The 25,597-nt window shown below is 37.1% G+C and overlaps 1 protein-coding gene across 2 annotated transcripts in view; it reads left to right on the top strand.

The window, feature by feature from the left end:
• Nucleotides 1-24,517, top strand: part of LOC114651760 (alpha-1,3-mannosyl-glycoprotein 4-beta-N-acetylglucosaminyltransferase B-like) — a 133,652-nt gene extending 109,135 nt beyond the window's left edge. The window contains exons 10-15 of one of the 2 annotated variants that reach the window (XM_028801712.2): nt 3,655-3,762; nt 14,351-14,544; nt 15,711-15,789; nt 15,895-15,955; nt 19,455-19,567; nt 21,126-24,517. In XM_028801712.2, coding sequence (XP_028657545.2) covers nt 3,655-3,762; nt 14,351-14,544; nt 15,711-15,789; nt 15,895-15,955; nt 19,455-19,567; nt 21,126-21,149 — 579 coding nt within the window. In that variant the 3' untranslated portion in view covers nt 21,150-24,517. The remainder of the gene's footprint in view (nt 1-3,654; nt 3,763-14,350; nt 14,545-15,710; nt 15,790-15,894; nt 15,956-19,454; nt 19,568-21,125) is intronic. The other variant, XM_051928243.1, reaches the window with a different exon arrangement.
• Nucleotides 24,518-25,597: the final 1,080 nt, after the last annotated feature.

Raw genomic sequence — 25,597 nt, 5'->3', positions numbered from 1 at the left:
GGAGACACTCAGTTGAGGATCTGAGGTTGCGATTTGGAATATAAGGTGTCAGACATTCCGATATATAAGACGGGGCGAGATTATTTAAAGCTTTATAAACCATAAGCAGAATTTTAAAGTCAATTCTGAATGACACAGGTAACCAGTGTAGTGACATCAAAACTGGAGAAATGTGTTCGGATTTTCTTTTCCTGGTAAGGATTCTAGCAGCTGCATTCTGCACTAACTGCAAACGATTGATGTCTTTTTTGGGTAGTCCTGAGAGGAGTGCATTACAGTAATCTAGCCGACTAAAGACAAACGCATGAACTAATTTCTCTGCATCTTTCGATGATATAAGAGGTCTAACTTTTGCTATGTTCCTTAGGTGAAAAAATGCTGTCCTAGTGATTTTATTAATATGCGATTTAAAATTCAAATTACAATCAACGGTTACCCCTAAGCTTTTTACCTCCGATTTGACTTTTAATCCTAATGCATCCAGTTTATTTCTAATAGCCTCATTGTATCCATTATTGCCAATCACTAAGATTTCGGTTTTTTCTTTATTTAATTTGAGAAAGTTACTATTCATCCATTCTGAGATACAGGTTAGACATTGTGTTAGCGAATCAAGAGATTTGGGGTCATCAGGTGCTATTGATAAATACAGCTGTGTGTCATCAGCATAGCTGTGGTAGCTCACGTTATGTCCCGAGATAATCTGACCTAATGGAAGCATGTAGATTGAGAAGAGCAGCGGACCCAGGATAGAGCCTTGTGGAACACCATATAGAATATCATGTGTCTTTGAGTTATAATTACCACAACTAACAAAGAATTTTCTCCCTGCCAGGTAGGATTCAAACCAGTTTAAGACACTGCCAGAGAGGCCCACCCATTGACTAAGGCGATTCTTAAGAATATTATGATCAATAGACAAATGTTTGTTTGCAGTGTTTGAATAACGTTCCTCTCTCTCTACAACCTCCTGTGTTTCTGCGCAAATCTGTGACCCAAGCATGACAATATAAAAATAACCATATAAACATATGGTTTCTACTTCGCGGATTTTCTTATTTCGCGGGTGGCTCTGGAACGCAACCCCCGCGATGGAGGAGGGATTACTGTACTGATGAGAATAAGGAATATGCTCAAGTTTGGATTTAAAAATCTCCATGGGTCTGATAAGTTATGATCCATTACAAACTGTGTGATTATTTTTGTAGTGTTAGATGTTATCACCACTGTAGGCGAAGACCTGTTCATATCTGGATTTAAAACACAAAGTTTCCAGTCATCATTATTTTATAAGTGTTCACATTAGGAACAGATGCAAATACATTTTGGACGAAGGCTCTATTATCCACATTAGGTGTGTAGATATTTATCAAAATTACTTTAGATTGAAATGAATTGCTCATCACCATAACATATCACTCTTCAGGATTAGATACTAAATTTGAAACTACAAATGAGATTGTTTTGTGTATTAGGATTCCCACATCTCTACATTTCTTTGTGTAGCTGGAGTGACAAATTTGGCCAATCCAATCTCTTTGCAGTAGAAACTGATCTTTACTTATTAAATGAGTCTCCTGTAAAAAATACTATCTTAGCATTTAGACCTGTTAAGGGTGAGAACTTTTTTTTTCTTTAGATTGTGATTGAAACCTGTGACATTCTAGCTCACAAGGTTCACTGTTTGGTCAGAGTGACACTGCTTCAGAACGTTTGAGGACGTTTTGTTAACTTAAGAGAAGGTAGTATGTTTCATTCATCCATCCATCCATTATCCAACCTGCTATATCCTACCTACAGGGTCATAGGGATCTGCTGGAGCCAATCCCAGCCAACACAGGGCGCAAGGTAGGAAACAAACCCTGGGCAGGGCACCAGCCCACCGCAGATGTTGTTTCATACAATAGCTTTAGTCTTGATTTCATATTGTTGCTGGGTATTATGGCTATGGAGCCTGTTATCATGTTGGCACTTAGTTGTTGGGGTAAAGAGGATAAATAAAAACTTCCTCTCTTTCTTTTCCATATTCCTTATATCCTTTTTTTATATCACTCTTCAGATCATTAATGTCTGTCTTTATATCATTTATGTCCCAAAACTCCCCCTTGCATCTAGTGCGGTAATCTTTACCTTCAACTCGGACAGTTAATTTCCGACTTCCATCAGTTGCGAGTCTAGTTGGAGTTGCTGCTGTTGACAGCAGGGATAGAGAGGCCATGCTTGGTTCCAATAACGCGACTGAGATCAGTAAATTGCCTTGCCTCACTTGCAGTTTTGCTCCCACTTTCGCTCTCGACTAGAGCCGATGCTACAGCGTGAGGTCCTGGCAGATATATTCCTTTGCCTGTCCTTTCCAAGTCAGTGTCTGGTAGGCCATATCATGAACTTGAGATCAGTTTAGACTTTGAAGCTTTAGCTGCCTTTTCCTTCTCTTTCTGAACCCTTGATCTTATGCTCATGCTTTAAATATACCTGAAATTAAATCCTCTCAGGTTGACTAAATACAGGATACCTTGGAATGATAGTAACAAAAAAAAAACTGCTCAGTAGAGCTCCGTCCTAGACGTCCATCCCTCACAACGGACAAGAACAACTTCCATTATTCTCTGAAGATTTAGCAGAACAACAAAGTAACCAGTCATTAGTAAGAGTTTGAAATAATAAGGTAGAATTTACTGATAAGTAATCTGAGTGTAGATAGCCTGTTCTGATTTTGTTTTGACAGATGTTCAATGTAAAATAGTAGAAGTTAAATATTTTTTTCTATAAACTTAATCTGTTTATAAGTGTACTATTTATATGGTGCTTTTATTTGATTCCCTATCCAACTCACTATCTCTGTAGAGTTATCACATTTAGTTCATTTCTGTTTGTGGGTGTCTCCACACACTTCATGATGTGTAGATTATGACGTTTAGTACCTTCAGAGTAAATATCTCTGTGTAAGTGTATGCACTTGTGTCATGTGATAGGGTGATATACTATCCAGGGATACTTCCTGCCTTGAGTTGAGTGATGCTGGGATAAATTCTGAGCACCTCAGCCCACCACCCAATATTTACTTCTGCTGGTATGTTGATGATCATTTACAAAATAACTTAATCAAAGTTAAAGCACCAGTGCAATTAACAAATACTTTGAATTTGTTGTAAATAAAATTGCTTTTTTTATACAGTTGATATGGTCAGTTACCCTAGCCTCTGATTTTCTTATACACCAATAGCAGACTAGAGAAAACCCATACAAAAATGGATCAAGTATGCATCCTGCACAGAAGGGCCTATGACATTTAGATTTTTAAGATATCATCTAGAACTGGCACAGTGTCATGGTACTCCAAACAGTTGACTGAACAAAAGTCAGTTTTAATGATTATGTTTTTGCTTCTGACCTGCATGGTAATTTGTTTATTATGTTTCATTAGATACATTTGCATTCCATAAAAAAACTATGGTATTTAGTTTACATGTGTTAAGTGAAACCTGTTAGTAATTGTATGCATACATTTTTGAAGTACCAGTGATCAGAAAAAAAGTTGGCAATTATTGAAATTCACTGAAATAAATAACTATCTTCAAAAAAAAACTTCATTTTTCAGATTAAGTAATAGCACACAGTAAAATAATGGACAACACAAATGTTTTCTTTTTCCAGAAGCACTGTGAGAGGCAAAAGGAGAGTCTGAGAATTCGCTATAAACCCTCTTTGTTTCAGCATGTTGGCACACACTCCTCACTGGCTGGAAAAATTCAGAATCTGAAAGTGAGTATTATATTGAAAACTGTCTCCATACGTATAGAGTAATTTCCTGGAGCTTTTCATTTCACTTTTTTTTTTTTTTTTTTTCTTTTCCAAATTTATTAGGGGCCTGTATACTAATAATAAAATATATATATAATATATATATATTGTATAAATATTTTACCTTGGCCATTTACTTGAGCTTTTGAATATTCAAACTGTGTTCTCAAAAACTTGGTAAAAGATTTCTGCTCTCCTTCTAATGGAAGTATATTTGTCCTTAGCTGTGCTACTCAGATTTAACAATAATGTTCTACCATATGTAGTTTGGAACAACTTTCTGACAGAATGGTGAACAATGAATAGAATAATAAAGTAAGTCAAAAATGACATAAGTGAACCTTGTATCATATAGGCTTTATGGTACGGAAGCGTATTAGGGCCACAGTGAAGAAAAAAAAAACTAAATGTTGAGAATAAAATCGACATGCTGACTTTATTCTCGCTGTTTATGTCGAGATTAAACTCGACATTTCCACTTTATTCTCGTAGTTTATTTTGTCATTAAAGTAGAATGTCATAAATTAAACTTCATCTTAAAATAAATATTTAATTTACTAGATTTTCTCAAACCCCATCATAAGTTATGTAGCACATTAAATGCTTTGTATTAAATGTTCCCAGACCCAGTTATTAATCACTACGTGCTTCTTAAATGGACTTCCTCTTGCATTGAGGAGGTGCCGGCAGCGATCGCCGCACAGAATACATTCACGTCATGATATTCCTGCTCTCTGAACATTTAGAATGCTAAGATAAATATTTGATATCATTTTCATGATGAAATGCATTAAAGCAGGTATTAAACATTAACTGTCGTTTGGCGGTAGTGCTGCTCCCTCGCAGTAAGGCGTCCACAGGTGTACGTTCAGTGTAGAGTACTTTATGGCAGGTGTAACGAGGCTCCAAAAAACTGGATGTATGAATGGGTATCGCACAGGTTTAACTGAAATATTGTGTAAATGTTGGGTTCGTGTTCTGGTGGTCACGAGACACAAACACAGAATTCAATGGATTTTCTTCTGAGCGGGCTTTCTTTATTGCATGAGTGCTGTTTCTATCTGACGTACCAAACCCCCAGTTCCTATCCTTCCTTTTTCTTTCTCCACATAACCAATCACCACAGGATAAACGTCTTTGTGAAATTAAAACTAGTTATAAACTTACACCACGGAGTGTTCAGAACTTTATAAAATCTTCGTTATACATTTTTAATTATGCCATCCATTCAGAGTTGCGCCCATCCCAGCAAGCATCGTGTGCCAGGCAGGAACAAATCGTGAATGGGACGCCAGCTTATTGCATGGTGAATACGAGCACACACATACCCCAGGGTCAATATAGCATAACAAAACCCCATATCCTACATGACTTTGAAAGGAAACTGAAGCACGCTGAGTAAACCCACCAGGAAAACATGCAAACTCAAGGCAGGGTACACCCAGGACCCCCTTGCTGCCAGGCAGCAGTGCAACCTCCATGCCACCGTGCCCCCACATGATTAGTACATGCTTTAATGCATTTCATCGTGAAAATGATATCAAGTATTTATCTTAGCATTGTAAATGTTCAGGGAGTAGGAATATCATGAAATTAATGTATTCTGTGTGGTGATCGCTGCTTGCGCCTCCTCTTAGTGCAGAGGAAATCAGTTTAAGAAGCACTTAGTGATTAATATGGCTCGGGGAATGCTTAACATAAAGCATTTCATGCGCTACATAATTTATGACAGGGTTTGGGAAGATGTACTAAATTAAATATTCATTTTAAGATGAAGTTGAGTTTACGATGTTCTACTTTAATGACAAACTACGAGAATAAAGTCAGCATGTCGACTTTATTCTCGACATTTCCACTTTAATCTCGACTCTTATGACTAGAATAAAGTCGACATGTCGACTTTATTCTCGACATTTAGTTTTTTTTTTTTTCTTCTTCACTGTGTCCGTATTTTTTTTTTTTCTTCACTGTGGCCCATCTATTGCTGGTAGCATATGTTGCATATATCATAAACATTTCTGATAACTTTTTAAACTTTATACCCACATTTAAAAGTGGTACACATTAAATTAAAAAAATGCATGTATTGAAAACTTTGTGTTTTCTTTTTCATTTATATTATAGAATACATAAAATAATGTCACACATTCATTTCCCATAGCTATGACCAGCAGGTAAATTAACAATTGTATTTGGGCAAAATATTCTGAGCCCAGTTTGTCAGCTGAAAGTCACATGTTGCAGTTTGAACATTTCCCAGTTTCACTAGATACACTGCATATTGTTATAAAAATTACAACTCAAGATGCATTACTGTGTAGTATAACAAATCATCATGAAGTGAGTCTGAAATCCTGCAGCACTCACATCAGCATCCAGGTTGCATGGCCAACCACCTCTTCTAGCTGCCAGCTGTGGATCAGAAAGCGAGAGAATAAATCTTGAAGAAAACATATGGCAGAAAATTACAAGTGTTTTCTTTACTGAATATTGTTGTAGACTATAGTGTATATTAAAGAAATACCTCTGGTGCATCAGGACTAGTTCATTTTAGGATCAAATGAGATATAACTTGGAACAGACACTGAAAACCTGAACTTTTCTTTATTATTATTATTATTATTATTATTATTATTATTATGAGCACAAAAAGGAAGAATATTTACAAAACATGAGCAAATTCAAAGTTTTTGGGAGTAATGGTACACACATAAACATCCAGGCATATGAAAGTATAAGTACACATATTTTCTAAAGTGATGCATGTAAATGACTGTTTGACAAAACAGTTTCAAGCAAAAATATTTCAACCCACATCATGAGTGTGTGAAACACGAATGTACTTTCAAGCCAGACGTGAATGAGCAGCTCCCAGATGTTATTAAAAGATGGGTTTGCCAAGTTCATTGTGTTCTTTAAGACAGTATTATGCAATCACACATTCAGGGAAAAACTGTGCTAAAATTTCTGCAATATATATTGCAATGTAGTTAGCACTTAAAATTACAGATTACAGGAGTGATGGAAATGGAAGCTGTAGCAGAAGTATAAATGGAGCTGAGCTTGTTAAAATCATCCAATAAGATGTTCCATTTAATAGTTATACAGATTACATATAGTTTCTTTTTTTTGGCACTGAATGTGTTTTCCTACCAGTACAATTACAATATAAAAGAGCAAAAATTTAACTTATGAACAGATCATACTCCTTAAACTGCAACTAAAAACAAAGGAGAAAAATCAAATGAGCTTCACTCAGCTACAAATTCTACAATGGATAGAAAATTATGCCAGATTATTGAGAATTTATGTTAGATGTTAGATATTTTATTTATTTCTGATTAACAACTGCCTATGCCTTGGTATCTTGTTAGGTTTGTTTATTAAAGAAAAGTGAAGCTTCCCCAATACTTTTGCTTAATTTCTTAGTCAAAAATAGATTTTATATTCTGCAGTAGCTTTTGCTGTTAGTCACTGTATCAAGTAACTGCTGTACAGTAAGTGGTTCACATGTCTACACTTGATCTTGTTTTTTAATAAAATGTTTTGAATGAAATATGAGTGTAGTACTTACATTTCAATCAGTCTTTTGTCTTTTGCAAAGAGCCATTGGTATATAGGTATTGTCTGAAGCAATAATGTGTTAGGGCATTACATTTGCAAAGTATTCTTATTAGTTTACTATAATTAGTATGTGACTTGAGAATGTATTTGAAAACATCAGGATAGTTACGAGGATTACCAGAGTTAATTAAATTTGAGATACAGTGTGTATTCTTTAATTGTTAGGAAGTATTATATTTTTGTGGTTCAGTAAGGAAGTAACAAATTCATTAAAAAAAAAAAAAGGATTACTTTGGTTATTTATTAAAAACCGGCTTTTATGTCACCACCTACACTCCCTTGAGCCCCCCCTTTTTTGTTGCTTTTATACCCTTGAATGGCTATGTACTAGACTAACTCATCCAAGAATAGGATGGATAGGGATACATGAATGATATGCTCCTTTGCGGCAAAGGATGGGTTGTGTTATCGGTGTTGTTGCTGCTGTTCTTTTTTTCTTCTGTTTTGTCTTTGACCTCAGTGATCACTGTATCAAAATCAGTTAGCTTCATGAAAATGTATAAATCAGATCCATCCATCCATCCATTTTCCAACCCGCTGAATCCAAACACAAGGTCACGGGGGTCTGCTGGAGCCAATCCCAGCCATCACAGGGCACAAGGCAGGAACCAATCCTAGGAAGGGTGCCAACCCACCGCAGGACATACACAAACACACCCACACACCAAGCACACACTAGGGCCAATGCACCTAACCTGCAGGTCTTTGGACTGTGGGAGCGCCCAGAGGAAACCCACGCAGACACGGGGAGAACATGCAAACTCCACGCAGGGAGGACCCGGGAAGCGAACCCGGGTCTCCTAACTGCGAGGCAACAGTGCTACCCACTGCGCCACCATGCCGCCCATAAATCAGATCCTTTAATAAAATTGTTCTCCATTTTTTTTCAAAAATGTTTGCTACAAGTAGTAATTTTCCATCACACCAAATATTAGATGAAGTAATACAAGGTGTCAAAATGGACGATTCAGTTTAATTCAGTTTAATTGCTAGGAATTATTTGGTCAGATATTTGTGACCTTTATTGCTATTGAAAGGCGGTTCGTTGTGTAGTGGATGCGGCATTGCATGCTCCTAACCTCTCTCTCTCTCTCTCTCTCTCTCTCTATTGTTTTAGCATAAAATATCTATATACAGTACACCCCCAAAATTCGCGGGGGTTACGTTCCTAGAGCACTCGTAAATTGTGAAAAACTGCAGATTTTGGATGTGGTTAAAAAAAAAAATGCCTATTTTTATAGTTTAGACCAGGCATGTCAAACACGCGGATGTGGCCCGCAACAGAAATCAGTCTGGCCCGCATGACAGATCCTAGTTAGCACTAAGCTTGTACAAAATGATTACTATCGTTTGTGATTGAATCATTCCACATCTTCAGTGTTACTTATTGACTTTTCTTACTTCTGCCTTCTGATAAAAGCGCGTTTTCCCATGGCATTACTGTACTGGAAACGTCATCTGCTAGTATAGCCACGAGCCTTGTCCAAAATGAATGAGCCGCGACGTCGCAACTGAAGTGCTAGGCTGCAGCAGCCTGGCAGTAGGGTGGCCTTAGCCATGTGCAAACTGTGCACCTGCACAGGGCCGCCACGCCAATATATATTGAATATAAAACAGAAAGAGAAAATAACGACACAGCTGACGGCAATGTGGCCGAGAAACATTCTGTTTCTTGTTAATTAGTACGCTGTATTTACTAATGTCGCTCGAGTCGGAGCAGTAAGCTATATGTAGTATTATAACGTTCTGCCGTAATGAGAACATCATGGGCCGCCACTTGGTTTTCAAGTTACGGACACGAGTATATAGAAGCGTGTCATGAGCATGAGGCGGCTTTGCAGTGTCCACAACAGACGTGGCCATCCGCCGTGCATAAGATACTATATTGACATTGGTGGGTGAAGGGGCCACAGATTCTCTGCCCAGGGCCGCAACGAGCCTAGAGCCTTCCCTAGAAGGCTACACTACTGGCTGGGCTGCTGAGACTGGCCACTGGGCAGAACTGAACATCACGAGTAGTAATAGCTTGCATATTTTCACATTTTTTTGCTCTAGTTTTATGTAATTTTGTGCTAACATTGTAACGAACAGTTAGTGCAGACTACAGCTGAAGATCTGAAATGGACGCAAGAAGTGGGTGAGTTGTTTATTAACAAATTTTTGTGATTTTGAGTTTGTAAAATTAGTGTAGGTCAGGGGGCTTTTTGCATATCGGCTTATTTTACAATATAAACTTTGAAGTAAACTTAGTAAAGTAAAATTTGATTTTTGGAGGATTTGTTTTCCAACTTGAATTACTGAGCAATGAATTCAGTGAGTGTTTTCGTAATATCAGTTCACATGAACAGGACTTTGCGCTGTTTACGTCACCATACTCTTACAACGTTGAGAATGCGCCTGAGAATATCCAAATGGAATTGATTGAACTGCAGTCAGATTCTATTCTGAAGGCAAAATACAATGAAATTGGTGTGCCAGGCTTGTATGCTTACATGCCACCTTTGTATGTGCAGATCCGTAAGTTGGCATCAAGAGTACTGTCTATGTTCGGAAGCACTTACCTTTATGAGCAATTGTTTTCATTAATGAAAGCTGCCAAAACCCCTCATAAAAGTTGCAGCTGCACAAGATTTCAAGCCTGATATTGACGAACTGGTTACTAACAAGAGAATGCCAAGTGTCGGGACAAAAGAAATAGATCTCACACTGTAAGACTCCTATATAAGCAATGGATATAATATAATGAATATAATAATATAAGGACCTAGCTAAGAGGCTAAGACTCTAATTGTACGCTGTTGTACGGAGATTGTATGGAAATAAATTACTTTTCTTTAAACTTTAAGTGTTACATACTGAAAACTTTAAAAAATTTAACAGTGCGGCCCGCTGATGCACGTATGGCAGTCGAAGCAGCCCACCAATGGTTGTGAGTATGACATGCCTGGTTTAGACCCTAAATATGCCCCCAAAACACTTTAATTTAATTTCAAACTCAGCTTAATACACTACCTAAAAAAAGAATGTAAATGTAAACCTGTATACTGCACAGTACTGTACTACTATGTCTCCCGCAGTGCTAGAATGAAAAATACAGATGTTACCGCTCTATGTACAGTACTGTAATTTATGTAAGCGCATTTTCATTGCCAGAAGCCTTAGAAGGTGCAGGGCCTTTCAGCGGCATCTTGGGGCTTTAACCCTTAAACTGCCACATACTTGGGGGTTAATGTATCCCTGGATGCCAAATATTTACTGGAACAATATGTACAAGATGCAACTGACGCCATGGATGAAATTAAGTAAATCACTGAGCCAACTGCGCTTGAACTGGCAGCACGCAAGCACACAGAAGTAAACGCTGGCGCTGGCAGGCTAGTGCAGCTGCTCAATCCCAGAGACAGTGAGGCTGCAGGGTGTCACGCTTGGGTCACAGAATTGTCACAGAAACACAGGAGATTGTAGAGACAGGAACTTTATTCAAACACTTCAAACAAACATATCTCTTTCAGAAGTAAAACGAGCTCAGTATGCAGTTAGTTATCGATTAAAAGAATAGGCAAACATCATAGGGGAGCACAACGGGAGCGGGACCCCCAACAGGAGTAGAGGATGCCTTTGGGCAGGAGAGAGAAACAAAACAATCAGCCAAAAAGGACAGGAGAAGCATATCACGCAACAGAGGAGCCGCAAGTAAGGGAGCAATGTGAAAGTAGTCTATCAGCGTTTTTTAAGAGGGATTTTTTGAGGAGCTTCCGTGTCTTCTCACAATGGGCTGGCAGTGGTCATGAGCTGGCTGCTCAACGAATGTACTGCACTGCCTGATCAGCTCCTGCGTACTCGCAAATGGCACTGGGAAACGACTATAGGTGCTTGTGGCGGTTTAAGGGTTAAGAGGAACAAAACAGAAAACACAAGAACACTCAGCTGGGGATGCATCACAGTCAATCAGCAGCAAGGAGAAATGAATAACGCTGTAGTGGTCCGGTGCCGCTAAGATTTACACCATCGAGAAGATGGTGATTTATTTATTTTTATGGTGGAGATTCCAGGGACACACCCAGCCTTGGCCTGACCCGCACGCACTCACAAACAGAGACAAAAACAAAGCAAACCGGTAATCAAACAGCAAATAATGTAATGAAAATAGCGATACCACCCCTGTTCCCCTTACAGCGATTACAAATTAAATACAACAAAGCACCAACAAAACACACACAGTAAATCATGAAAAACGGCAACGGATGAAATGTAATGAAGAATATAAATAGTCCAGAGATCCGCACGTTGAATGTAAATGTAAAGATAGTCCTACCGCTAGTTCCTGAAATGGTGAAGACGGGTGGTTACCGGCCTCCTTTTTAAAAGCCGTGCTGACATCCTTTGACCCCAGCACCCTCAGCAGAAGACCAATTGGAGCCATTGCAGGGACTGCTTGGAGTTGCAGTTTCAAATTCTATTGGCTACTTTCATCATCTTTCATCATCCCAAGCCACGTTTCCTCTACAGTTGCTTCCTGTTCTCTCTACAGTACAGTATTGCCACAAAAAAAGCCATAAAAATTGTGGAGGATATTTGCAGTTTCCGCTAACAATTATTAGATAGGGTTATTAAGAGAAATCCGTGAATGACTGAGGCCGTGAACTCTGAAGTCACGGGGGTCTACTGTATTGTCTTTATTTGGAGCAATTATTATCACAGCTGAGATGTTTCAAGAATATCTGTGGCAGGTCACACTGTTGTTTACTTGTAAGCAGAAACTGTCTGCCACATTAATAACTACATGAAGGATATTTGTTTGCAATATTCCATTGCTACTGTCTTTACCTGTATGTCATTATTAAGTGTCTCTTCAGCATACACTTAAACTTAATTTAAATTCAATTTATTTTTGTACAGGATTCTCCTCCGAGTACAGGTTCAGAGCATTTTAACAAGTTTACAGTGGGGCCACTAGGGGGCATATCTGAGCCCCAAGCCATTGAACACTGCACAGCACAACACAATAAAATGTAATCCTTCCTTTTTTTCTCACCTTGCACTTCTCTTCCACCTCATTGCACCTACCTAGGAAGCAATTACATGCCATGCAGAACCTCCTTAAAATATTGAATCCTCCTTCTTGTAGCACTCACTGGAGGCTCCCAAAAATCCCAGCAGGGCCACCCATCAGGACCACAACCCCCTGCAAGTGTGTAGGTAGGGAATCTGCCAGGAAGATATGATGACATGTGTCTTGCTGGGAGCATGTGACCCTGTCAGGCAGCTCCCTTCTAACCTTCTGTTGTAAAGCCATCCTGGCCAGGAAGCCTGCAAACCTGTGTCCTGTGTGACAACTGGTAAAACTAAACCGTTCCACTAGATTTCACAATGAGAACTGATTTAAATAGAGAATAGGCTACAATGAATTTCAAATTTTATCGCTATGAGTTTCATTCTTGCAGTTTGATTTGCGATTTCATCTATTAGTCAGTTTAATCAAAAGCAATTGCATCCACACCCAGGGAGGTATACTTTTCCCTTACTGAAGAGTGTAGAGAAAATTAGGAAGGTTTGAAAAATGTAGTATTTTTTTCATTCATCACTTGACTTATTTTACATAGTTACATTTTCACTGTGCTAATATATTTTATTGTGTAATTATTGCTTTAGAATATACTTTAGCTATGTGTTGTTTTATTCTATAAGATCCTTACTCAGCATTGGTTGCTACCATGTTCCTGGTGCTGCCAAGATGAGCTCTGGCATTTTGCAGCACTAAAATGGAAAAAGTATTTTCATAAAATTAATGAAAGGATGGAAGAATAAATACATAAAATCTGCCCAAGCCTTCTCTAATGTAATTCTAGAACTCAGTTTCTCTGAAACTCTGATTCAGTAAACACTTACCATTCAATTGGTATTTACTGAAAAGATGCATGTTTCTTAGTACAGTAAAGTGAAAAAAATGGACCATCTGTTGCTTAATTGATGTATATATTTGCAAAGACAGTGAATATTCCTGGTGCCATTTTTTTGTAGTCACTCATCTGGACTTAAGTAAATATTATTGTTTGAGTTTAACCCCCATTAACATCCCCATATTTATTGTATGAAATGAATTTGCTTGTGATAAGGCTTCTCCTCAAAAAGCCTTCCACTTATAAAATAGCAGTAAACGTTTTGTCATTTTTCTTTGTATTAAAATGGATCTAATAAGTTATGAAATTATAACTGGAGGCATGCACAGACAGTCTTAGAGAGGCAAATGCTGTGTCAAAGATAAAGTAGCCAAATCTGCTGCTGATTGACAGAGATCTTCCTTAAACAGCAGAATTGGTCGCTCAGTAACTGGTATTTGCATCTTACCTCTGCCAGCCTGAAAGAGAGTAGGAGTGTCACCCTGAGGGGCTCATTCCATTTGCAGAAGAAACAGATATGATGCAGTACTTTTCAATCTACTGTATCTATTGAATTATAAATGGTAACATGTTTAAGGTCAGGTGACAGTGGAGGAAATAAAATTGATTGTGTTTTAAAACCTTGTAAATATGAAACTTATGAAATGCTTGTGCTCCTCATGCAAAGATCAAAGTCATAACTGATAAATCATCCTAACTAATGGCCTGAGTGCAGTGATATTTTTTTAAGTATTCTGTCTACAGGTTGGTTATTGATGTAAAGTTTTGCTAGACTTGTACCAAACAGTTTTATAATGTTCATAAAGTGGTGTAATTTTGTTTCTGTTACTATTGTTTGTTTTAGACTAATTTAAGTTATATTGCTATGCTTACCTATACTTTAATATGGAGAGTATGGTGATTAAAAGTGGCACTTTTACTTTTAATTAAATGAAAGTACTGAATATGTTAGCAATTAACTATTTGCCAAGAGACATATATGTGGAAGAGGAAGGTCTGAATAATCTTTTTTTTCATAATGGCAGGATAAAGATTTTGGAAAACAAGTACTGTATATAGGCCATCCCAACCCACCAGCTACAATTAAAACAACTTTGAAGGCCTATCAAAAATACACATTTGAAAGAGCTTACAATGGTGAAGATTACTTCTGGGCCTTCTCACCTGAACAAGGGGACAGTATAATGATTGTGTTTAATGAGCCCTTGATAGTGGAAAGGTGAGATGTCTAATTGTCCAAGACTTTTTAAATCCAATGCAAAACCTTTTCAAGGCCACAATTATAAAATAACAGTGGACCTAGCCATAAGCATACCTTATCTAACAAACATGAAACATGCCCTTGATTTCCCACTAAATCAGTGTGCTATTCTAAACCTCAGACATGTTTTTGTTTTCTGCTTCTGGTTGGCCGTCGTCCACAATTCAAGGTTATCCTTCTAATTGTTCTCATATTGTGCTGCTTAAAAGTAGCAGACAAGATTACCCCAGACATGTTGCAGTTGTTACATGCTTCCTGTTTGTTTAGGGCACTCCTTGCCACTAACTACACACTATATTTAAAGAAATGCACCAAGCTTGAATTGCTGCACTTACAAGGTTTGACGTGTCACATAATGATGGCCAATACAACATACCAGAGGAAGACAGTACCGCTCCATTAATACCTAACCAGCAGCCTACAGCTGTGTGATTCTTGCCTATAGTGCAAGTAGTGATCAGGAAAATAAAATGTGGCTTTAGTTATTATAAAGTGATGTTAGGCGTCTCTTCCTTTAGTAGTTTTATGTAAGCCATGGCTGCAGACCTATGAGGAACCCCATTGTTCATGTCTATGTTTTAGTGGCCTCTACTAAACAGTGATGAGCCTGTCAACTTCTCAAAGTGCCAATTCACCAAATAGCTGCATACAGGAGTTTTATTATAAAGTTGTCTTCCTTGGTTCATTACTTTCAAGTCACTTCATACAGCAGAAATACAGTAGCTTGAATGTTGCTCAAGGTCTGTTCAGGTCATTTGAGCTACTGAGATTGGCCAAATGTTTATTGGATTTCATTTTTCTTGTGCTAGGGCTGTTTTCCATTGTTTGTATGTGCTTCACTCTAGGTCTAGGATACTAATTTGATTCACAGTAACAGTAAATCGACCTTGTATTAGAGAGGTTAGATGTAATAAACAGACATTCTTTACAGAGCTACTTTTAAACATGTTTATCAAGATATAATAAATAGTTCAACTCATGTTACAAAAATGAACAATCTTTTGCCTTGAACTTTTTTTAGATATTAAATGGGATGTAGCAGTGTTGCATTTTTCACATGCATCTAAAATAAAGACTAAAAATTAAATACAGGTTTTAATTTTAAATTGTTTAATCGTTGGCAGTTACATCTTCCGAAGTGGAAATATTGAACATCCAAGTGACAGATTATTGGATACAATTGTTGAAGTCCTCCCTGAAAGTGTGAGTAAATAGATACTACATTTAATTTAGCTCATTTACTTCCAGTGTGATTTTCATACTAAACTTTTTTTTCTTTCTTTTAATTTCTTTGTTATTGATTTGTAGAATGCAATCATCAGCATTGGGAATGGGATAAAGAAAACAGAGGATGGCTATTTCAGAATTGGTAATTCCTTTTCTAATTTTAAACTGTCTACCCTGGAATAGAATAGTATCTTGTCACTGGTTGGTCTAGGCCTTTTACAAACCTGAGTTGGACAAGTAGGTTTGAAAATGTTTTTTTATGTTTGTTTATACTGCATGAATGGGGCATTCACAATAGTCAATAAGCTCTCGCATTATAACGTTTGGTACATGTTTGAAGATGTTAGAAATGAGATGAAGGCTGATTGCATTGAGATGCAACTTTTACTGATATAAATTTAATATAGTTTGCTTATTGAACAAATTGTAACAGCAAAAATGTATTTGATTAAAACAAAATCCAAAATTAATTAAAACTGAATCAGTTATTCTTTATATAACTTAAATGTAGGTGTTTGTTAATCAAACCAAGTTTGTCCTGTGTGTTTGTTCCGTCTGTGTCTCCCAAGAATGGTCGACAATAAATCAATACCAATATTTGTGTATGCGCACATGTGTGTGTGCTTACAGTGCCCTCAATAATGTTTTGGACAAAGACGCATTTTTTATCAATTTGCCCCTCTGCTCCACACACAGTATAAAGTTACAAATCAAACATTGCAGATGTCATTAAAGTGCACATTGGAGGCTTTCATTTAAGGGTATTTGCATACATTTTGGTCACTCCATGTAGAATTGACAGCACTCTATATATGAGGTCCCCCCATTTCATGAAACCATAAATTTTGGGACAATTTGCATCCCAAGTGTCTGTGATTACTCAGGTCAGTTTCATTGCTTCATTAGTGCTGCCATAAGATACCTAGGCTTGCTTTCTACCCTTTAAAATCTGTAGTTCCCACTGGTCATCTTGAGGACAAGAGCTGTGCCAATGAAAGTCAAAGAAGCCATTATATGGCTGAAAAACAAGAATTAAACCATTATAGACATCAGTAAAATCTTAGTATAACTTAAATCAACTGTTTGGAATATAATTAAGAAATAATGCACTGGTGAGCTCAGTAATCACAAATGGACTGGTAGGCCACTGAAAATGTTAACTGCCGATGGCAGTGTCGCAATGAATTCTGAGGTGTATAGAAACATCTGCTCTGGTTCCTGTGAATGCCTCCAAACTCAATGGATGGCGCATCATCCTACAAGATGATGATTTGAAAGATACTGCTCAAGTAACGCAGGAGTTTTTCAAAGCTAACAAAGGCAAAATTATTGAATGGCCAAGCTAGTCACCAGATTTAAATCCAATTGAACATGCCTTTCATATGCTTAAGTGAAAACTTAAGGGGACAAGTAGGAGCTGAAATTGGCTGCATTAGAGGTTTGGCAAAACATTACCAGAGAAGATTCCATCTGGTGATATCTGTGAATTGCAGACTTCAGGCAGTCTTTACATACAAGGGATATGCAACAAAGTACTAATTATGTAAGCACTGCTTTAAAAGACCTGCCATTGCTATATCCCAAACATTACAGTGCCCTGAAATGGGGGACCATGTATAAAAAGTTAAATAATTTCTATACAATGTGAATGAAATGTATGCAAATGCCCTTAAATTAAAGTCTGTAGTGTGAATTTTAATCACAGCTGTTTGATTAGTAATTTTAAAACCCTGAACCAGAAGGGTAAATAAAGGAAAAATGTGTCTTTTGTCTCAAACATTGTGTATGTATATACTGTATATAATATACACACTTGCTATGTTACAGTATTTGTACAACTATTGACTTGTAAGTATATAGTATTCCTGAATCTACTGGTGAGAGTGCTAAAGCAGGTAGGAATAAGAAAAACAGTGTACAAAGGCTGAGATCCTTAATTGTCCAGTTTGTCTTTCTAAGGCAGTCATGAATAGAAGGCAGGTCAGTACCGGTAATACTCTGTGTCAGCTTTACCTCCTTTCTGCAGTGGTCTTGAGCCATACCAGGATATGATGCAGCCGTTTAAGATGAAGTCTGGATGGAGATGTTCATGAGAACAGATGGAGAGAACTGAGCTGTCGTCCGATATCTGAGGAAGTAGAAACACTTGATGAGCATTTTTGACAAGAGTAGAAATGTATTGTCCCCACTCCAATACATCAGTTATCATAATCCCAAGAAATGTAAAATTGCTTGCCATACTGATAGCATCACCTTCTATATACAGTAGATGGAAGTATGGTCTACCTTCTGCTTAATGAAGTCTAAGACCAGCTACTTGCTTTTTTCTGACAATAAGGATGATATTGTTGTCCTGGAACCACTGAGTCAGAAGGTAGACCTCTTCTCTGTAGGTTGTCTCATCATTGTCAGTTATCAGGCATATTAGCAAATTTAATGTTAGAATGGGAGCTGTGTCTGGCTAAACAGTCACAGTTGAATAAGGTGTACAGAAGGGGGCTTCGCACACTACACTGTGGGTGACTGTGTTAAGGGTCAGCATGGAGGATGTGATGCTGCCAATTGTTATATGACATATTCTGTTGGTTAGGAAGTCTGTAATTCAGTTTGCACTGGGGATGGTGCTGACTCCTAAATTGAGGATTTTGATGGTCAGTTTTGGTGGTACCACAGTGTTGAATATTGAGGTGCGCTATATAATTGACACTCTAGCACAAGGGTGTCGAACTCCGGGCCTGGAGGGCTGCAGTGGCTGCAGGTTTTCATTCTAACCCTTTTCCTAATCAGTGACTCATTTTCACTGCTAATTAAATTCTTTTTCTCTTCATTTAATAGCCCTGTTTTTAAGGATTCAGTACTCTGAATTGATTCTTCTCTTCATTAAATGACAACCAAAAAGTAAATCAGACATGAAACAAGCCAACAGATGACCAGCTAAACTGGGGCTTCAAATTCCAACCAATTTCACTCCAATCAATTTCGTAATGATAAGCCAGTTCTTGCTGTTAATTCAACCAGTTTTTTAATTCCATGGCTTGTTGTTACTTTCATTCAGCCACAGCAGACATTTCCGAATCTGTTGATTTTCTGTTTTTTCGAAGAACATTGTCAAAATGTTTTGGTGACCTGAGAGACCGACCTTACTGACACCTTCACCTTTCTTCATTTTCAGATTGTGTGTGATGGGCACAGGTGTGTTGGTCATGTGGTTGCTCGTTTTGTGTCTCGTTATTATTTAGCTGCTAATTAAGAAAGAAGAAACAACAAAGGGGCCTGAGTCAAGTTTATTAAAACTAAAGAAAAATAAGTTAATTAGCGGCAAAAAGTGGTCACTAATTAAGAAGATGGTTAGGATGAAAACCTGCAGCTACTGCGGCCCACCAGGACCTGAGCTTGACACCCGTGCTCTAGCATAATAGTTTTTATTGTCTAGATGTGCCAGGATATTATCAAGTGCAAGGGATATGGAATCCTCTGTGAATCAGTTGTGACAGTATGCAAAAGTGTAGGTATATGCAGTACACTGGGACAAGATGCTGTCAAGGACCACATAGCTGGAATAAGACTCGCAGACTGATAACTCATGAATGCTTGAACCAAGCTTGCATACAGAAAATGCCTTGCTGGCTTTCTTTTGACAGGAACCTTTGAAAATGGCATAGCAGAAGGAAAGGTCCCGGCTGCTCTGATGAAGATCTCAGCTTTTCGTCTAACCATACAGAGCAAATCAACATACTGGGTGCTTCTAAGTGAGGTAAAATCATTCATTTGTATTTATTTTGTAACAAAAATGTTAATAGAGTTAATAAATTCAATTCAATGCAAAATGCAGTAGAGTTTTGGTAATTAAAAAAAAAAAAAATGCCATTCACATTTTGACTTGTTCAGAGGCATAAATGTATAAGATGTAAATGTTTATTCTTTTCTTGACTAATCTCTGTATTATTGTAATTTGATTTTAAAAATAAATTTAACATTTAGTATATATGCTGTGGAAAATAGTTTTTCATTTAGCCTTTTATACATCAGTATTGTCGCTTACTACAATGTATACTGCATGTGTATGTTAGCATGTAATCTAAAAAAACAAATTGTATGCATATACAGTATGTAGCTAAAAATGTTAAATACTTTTAGATAGACAGACAGAGTTACTTTGTAGTAGGCGATATTTTTCAACTGTTATTGAAAATGTTGCCTAATAAATTATGTTTGCGTGTACAGTTTGCCTAGATACAGTGGTCTCCTGTGATGGAGATCATACATGAGAAGAAAAAAACAAGAAAACTCAAGAAATTTTCCAGAACATGTATTTTTGTGTAAATTATTCATGTATAATATTAGGTTATTTTCTTTCAGTTAGGAAGTGGCCCTTGGTTGTGGTTTAAGTGAGGAAAAAAACATAAATATTTCTCAATTTCTTTGTCTTTGAAAGTGCAACCTAAAGGTGAAAGTAATATGAAAATACTAGTTTGCTGAGAGGTTTTTAAAAATATGCAGCAATTAGTCTTTAGAACTTGCTAATGGTTACTTATTGCTTTTGCTGCATAAATAGAAGACTATCAATATTTCTACATCAGTTTGAGGGTAAAAAAACAAAAATTTATAAGCCACTGCATTTTTTGGGAATAAATTATTTGTAGATGTTTTAAGTGAATTAACTTATTAATGAGTGTTTTTTTTTGTTTTATATTTTGCTGTTTACATTTGTAAAACTGTAGAGCACTTGCAGTCTCCCCATGGAGCAAAGTGTTACCTAAAGTAAACTGATATGAACTATGAAAGTGGAAACGTAAAGTTGACACAGTGAAAACATTCTTGGTAGGAATATATTGGGTTTTTTTTTGTTTTCATCCAGAAGTACAGTAGTAAAAAAAAAAAATGCATAGTTACCATTGGAAATTTGCAAAGGAACTCTCGAGTTTTGTGTGATTCTGTATGAAGCAAATTAGTTGAGTCCAAGGACCATTTGCATATATAACTATTTTGCTTTTATAAAACATGATGAGAGCTACGAGTGGAATCAAAACATAAAGCAATCTGATAAGATATGATGAGCTTTGTAAACACCTGTTTCATCTGCCCTGTCATTTGGAAAGAAAGTCACCACCTTAAATACTGGAAGCAGTACAGATGTAATAACCCACAAGAGCAACTATCCTGATCTGAAACATGTCCTGACAAACTAAATTGTCATGTGTATACAAGCAATGTTTTTCTCCTCTATCCTAAAAGGTAATGTTTCTTTTGGATGACATTGCTGTCATATTACTGCATTTATAAACAAAGGATCTTGTTTTTTTTTTTGGCAGATTTTTATCAAACAAGGGTCATGAAGACAGCATATGGTGCCATGGAAAAAGGAATTTACAAAAATGGTCTTCCTAAAGCAAAATACAGCTTGGTATCTTTTGTGACTTTTACAGTGGTGCTGTATAATGCCATAAGTACAAAGAACACAAGGCAATTTCTGTTTTCCCTCCCATGAGAGGGAGAGAGAGTCCTCCTTACTGTGAAGTCCCCAGGCAACCATCAGGAAAATCATTGACTTTGTAAGTAGAGAAGAAAAGCAGTGGTGTGTTCTGAATATTGCTTACTTAAAGTTTATGGGATTTAAACTTCAGCCCTTAATTGTAATCTACTGCATTTATTATGTGAATTTGCACAAACATCTACCACTGTTTTTGTTAAAAAAAATACTAATAAAGCATGCAAAACAAGACATTGTTTATGATCACTACAGCTTTAAATATTTTATGGTACTTCATGGAACCTATGATGTTTTGATATCTTCTTGGAATCTATTATGTTTTTATGTATTTTACATTTTTATGCCATCTATAGTTTTAACAATTGTCCATGATCTCAAGTGCTGAGTTATTTTTCTATGGCTGGTTCCTCATTTAACTTCATATCCAATAATTTCCTAACTGTAATTTTAATCCAATAGCTCAGTGATGTGAAGCTGTTACTACTTGAATTACTACCTGCTATGAACAGTGGTGATCTGAGGTTAAGGATCTGTGCTGGTACCTGGAAGGTTGCCAGTTCAAAGAAGGGATCCTACTGTGTTGGGTGCTTGAGCAAGGCCCTTAACCTTAAAATTGCTCCAGGGATGCTGTACAATGGCTGCCCTGCACTCTGACCTCCAAAGGTCATGTGAAAAGACAATTTCCCTTTTGGGAATTAATCAATGTATAAAATACCAAAATACCAAACTAGAGTAAGTTGTGAATTTGAACAACAAATTATAATAATGGCTTTAAGTGGTACACATCTGCATTTAGAAATTATGTCAATACACTGGATTTGCACTGGAGCTCTTCTAACTGATTATCGTCAAGAGGCAGCAATGTGCTGCCATTTTTCTTTTGTTTACCTTGTCTGCCTCCAGGGCTGAAACAGTTGTGAATGTCGTCTTCTTCTTCTTTCGGCTTCTCTCATTTGGGATTGCCACAGCGGATCATCTTCTTCCATATCTTTCTGTCCTCTGCATCTTGCTCTGTTACACCCATCACCTGCATGTCCTCTCTCACCACATCCATAAACCTTCACTTAGGCCTTCCTCTTTTCCTCTTCAATGTCTACATTCCTAAAATCAATATATATTAACATATAAAGTTGGGTAAACTAAATATCAGTGATTAGGAAAGATGCTGTATTTTCTTGTTTGTTTTCTGTTATAGTCTGTATGCCACCATTTGGTTGTATTATCATTGTCACTATTTTTAAATTTAGAATTATGAATTTGGTTGCAGTTTTTTCATCATTTTTAAAGTAAGAAAAAGTTACAGTGCCTGACTATTGGGTGCATCTTTGTAAATGGGATGATAGCGGAATATTTAAGGTGTAGAGGAGATTGTGCCATTATAAAGGGCACAACTAAGTAACATTTGCTTTTTATTTAGACTGATTTTAATTAATTTCAAACTGTTTATTCATTCATTTTCCACCCCTTAACCAAAGTTGGGTCACAGCAGGCAACAGTGAGTCCCAAATGTCCTTTTCCACAGCCACACTTGGTGAGGGAATGGATGTAGATTGACTGGTATATCAAGAGCTTTTCCTTCTGGCTCAGCTCCTTTTTCACCACTACAGATCGGTATAGCAACCACAAAACTGCACTCATTGCTCCAGCCCATCTGTCAATCTCACCATTCCTTTTCCCTTCACTTGTAAACAAGACCACTAGGTACTCAAATTCCTCCACTTGAGGCAGTAACTCATGTCAAACTCTGAGAGGACAGTCCACCTTTTTCCTACTGAGGACCATGGCATCAGATTTGGAGGTTCTGATACTCATATCTGCTGCTGCAAACTTGGTCACAAACAACCATCCCAATGGTGCTGGAGTTCGCAGTCCGATGAAGCCAACAGGACCATGTCAAAAAGCAGTGATGCAATTCTAAGGCCGCTGAACTAGACCCCCTCCCCTCCTCAGCTGCACCTTGATATCTTGTCCATGAAAACCACAAACAGGATAGGAGACAAAGCACATCCCTGGCAGAGTGCCACACCCACAGGAAACAATACAGATGTTTATTTTGAATATGCGGAGATAGCTGTCACTGTGATTGATTATATAGCCCTCATTAGGGGCCACAGAACCCCATACTCTCTAGGCACCCCCACCCCCCCACAGAATCCTCGAGGAACATGGCCATACGCCTTTTCTAAGTGTACAAAACACTTGTAGAACAATTGGGCGTACTCCCAAGCCCCCTTTGGAATCTTCATGAGGGTAAAGAGCTGGTCCACCGTTCCATGGCCTGGATGGAAACCACATTGCCCCTTCTGGATCTGAGGTCCCACAACTGGACGGAGTCTCCTTTCTAGTTCCCTGGCATAAGCTTTCCCAGGAATGCTGAGGAGAATTTGGAATTTACTTCATTGTATTAGTTCCAAACATACAGTGTTGAAAAATGTTAATGTGAATTAAAATCTGCCAGCTAAATTTACAAGGATTACTGCTGTAAAATTCCTCTTCAGAGTAAAGTGATCACCTATGATTTAAATGACATATGTGTTCATCAGTAAATTTTTGAAGTTTATCTTATATTATTATTAAACTAAATATGGAATTCCTACTCTTTAGAAATTCCAGAAGTCCTTTTTAAAGAGAAAAATGTATAGCTTTTTAAAATCAATAATTAAAATAATTTTTATTTTTTTCATATGAAAATGATTGTCTCTGTTGTTTTCAATTGACACTTATACTATATTCCTTTATTAATTTTTTTGTAATTCCTATTTGTATTTTTGCTTATATTTTCTTATATCTTTATTCATTTTTAACTTATTTATTAAGAAACAGTTGGGTCCAAGCAAACCACAAATGTTTGTGTTCTCCACTAACCAAAGAGACTGAAGTATGGAAAAGTTGCCTTCAGCATGAGCTTGACAGTGTTGTGAATTTTTAAATGTTAACTTATTTGAATTCGCACAAAGAATATTGAAAGTGGACAGTTACTAAAAAGTTAAATGATTCATAATTAACAATTGGTTATGTCTTATTTTGTGTATATTGAAGTCTTTATAGCACAGTTTACAATTTTTATGATCTTTGCTTTTGTGAAAACCTTGAAGATATGTTTATTTTTATGAACCAGAGTTTTATTTAATGACCAATTTATGTTGGGGGATTTTATATAAATATTATATTGTACATTGATTTAAAGGATCATGTTTTTAAATATAAATAAACTTGGGGGAAGAAAAATAAAAGTCTGATATGTTTTCTGTGGTGTGGAGTTGAGACTAAGTCACTGTGTGCTTACTAAAAGAAAAACAAACTCCATGCAGATGCAGAAAGATGGTGTGTTAAGAACTTTTCATTTCACTGAGTAATTTATGTCTGCATGTTATATCAGTGCTGTAGTGCCTAAAGGTATGGTTTAGGTGTGGCCTGAATCTGAAACAATAACCTGTGTTAATTTCTGAATCTGCACAAGAAACTAAATCTGCTGTATGCAAGTTTATTTTCATCACTCAAAAAAGAAAAAACTGTTATTAGACAAAGTAATGGGACATGCTGCCACAATAACTGCTTTTTTGTAAATCTGACATCTCTTCACAAATGTATTGCACGATATTGTAATAATTTGTTATTTTGCAAATATATTATTTACTTACAGCTCTTAGCATTATATATGCATTTCTCATTTGGGATCAAGTAGGAAGAACATCAGCATAGATTTTGTGAGCAATCCAGGAATAAAATAAAAAACTCAAGTACGAGTTTTGCCTTAATCTTCTTATTTAGTATAGATTACATTATGAAATAGATAAAACAGTGGCCAGACATTTTGACTCACTGTTCATGTCCATGTACTGGCACACATTCTACAGCCAAAACTTGTGTGGAATCTGCAGGTTTTCCCAGTGTTTATATGGGCTGTGTACCCAACCTCACCAAATATACACAGATTAGGTTGATAGCTAAGTCATAATTGGCCTGAAGTGAATATGAATGTAATCTGGGATGCTCTGACACTCCATCCAAGACTGGTTTCTTCCTTATATCGCCTCTCTTAAAATAAGGTACTGGAGCATTTCTTTCTGATTGCAAAATAGCAGAAGAAGAAAGGCCAGGTAATTAAACAGTTAGACTATTTAGATGTAATAGTGATCCATTGATTTGTGAAGCTGGTTGGGGGGAAAAAATCTCACAGCCACCATGGTACTCAAGGACTGAACTTGAGGACTGCTGCCATATTGTCTGCTCAGCTTGTGTTCCACTTCTTATTACAGATCGGGCTATTGCTGCATTGTAAAGGCTAGTTTG

The sequence above is a fragment of the Erpetoichthys calabaricus genome, chromosome 5 (genome assembly GCF_900747795.2).
Source record: "Erpetoichthys calabaricus chromosome 5, fErpCal1.3, whole genome shotgun sequence".
Lineage (NCBI taxonomy): Eukaryota > Metazoa > Chordata > Cladistia > Polypteriformes > Polypteridae > Erpetoichthys > Erpetoichthys calabaricus.
The sequence above is the reverse complement of the archived record's forward strand: the minus strand, read 5'-3'. Positions and strand labels throughout refer to the sequence as shown.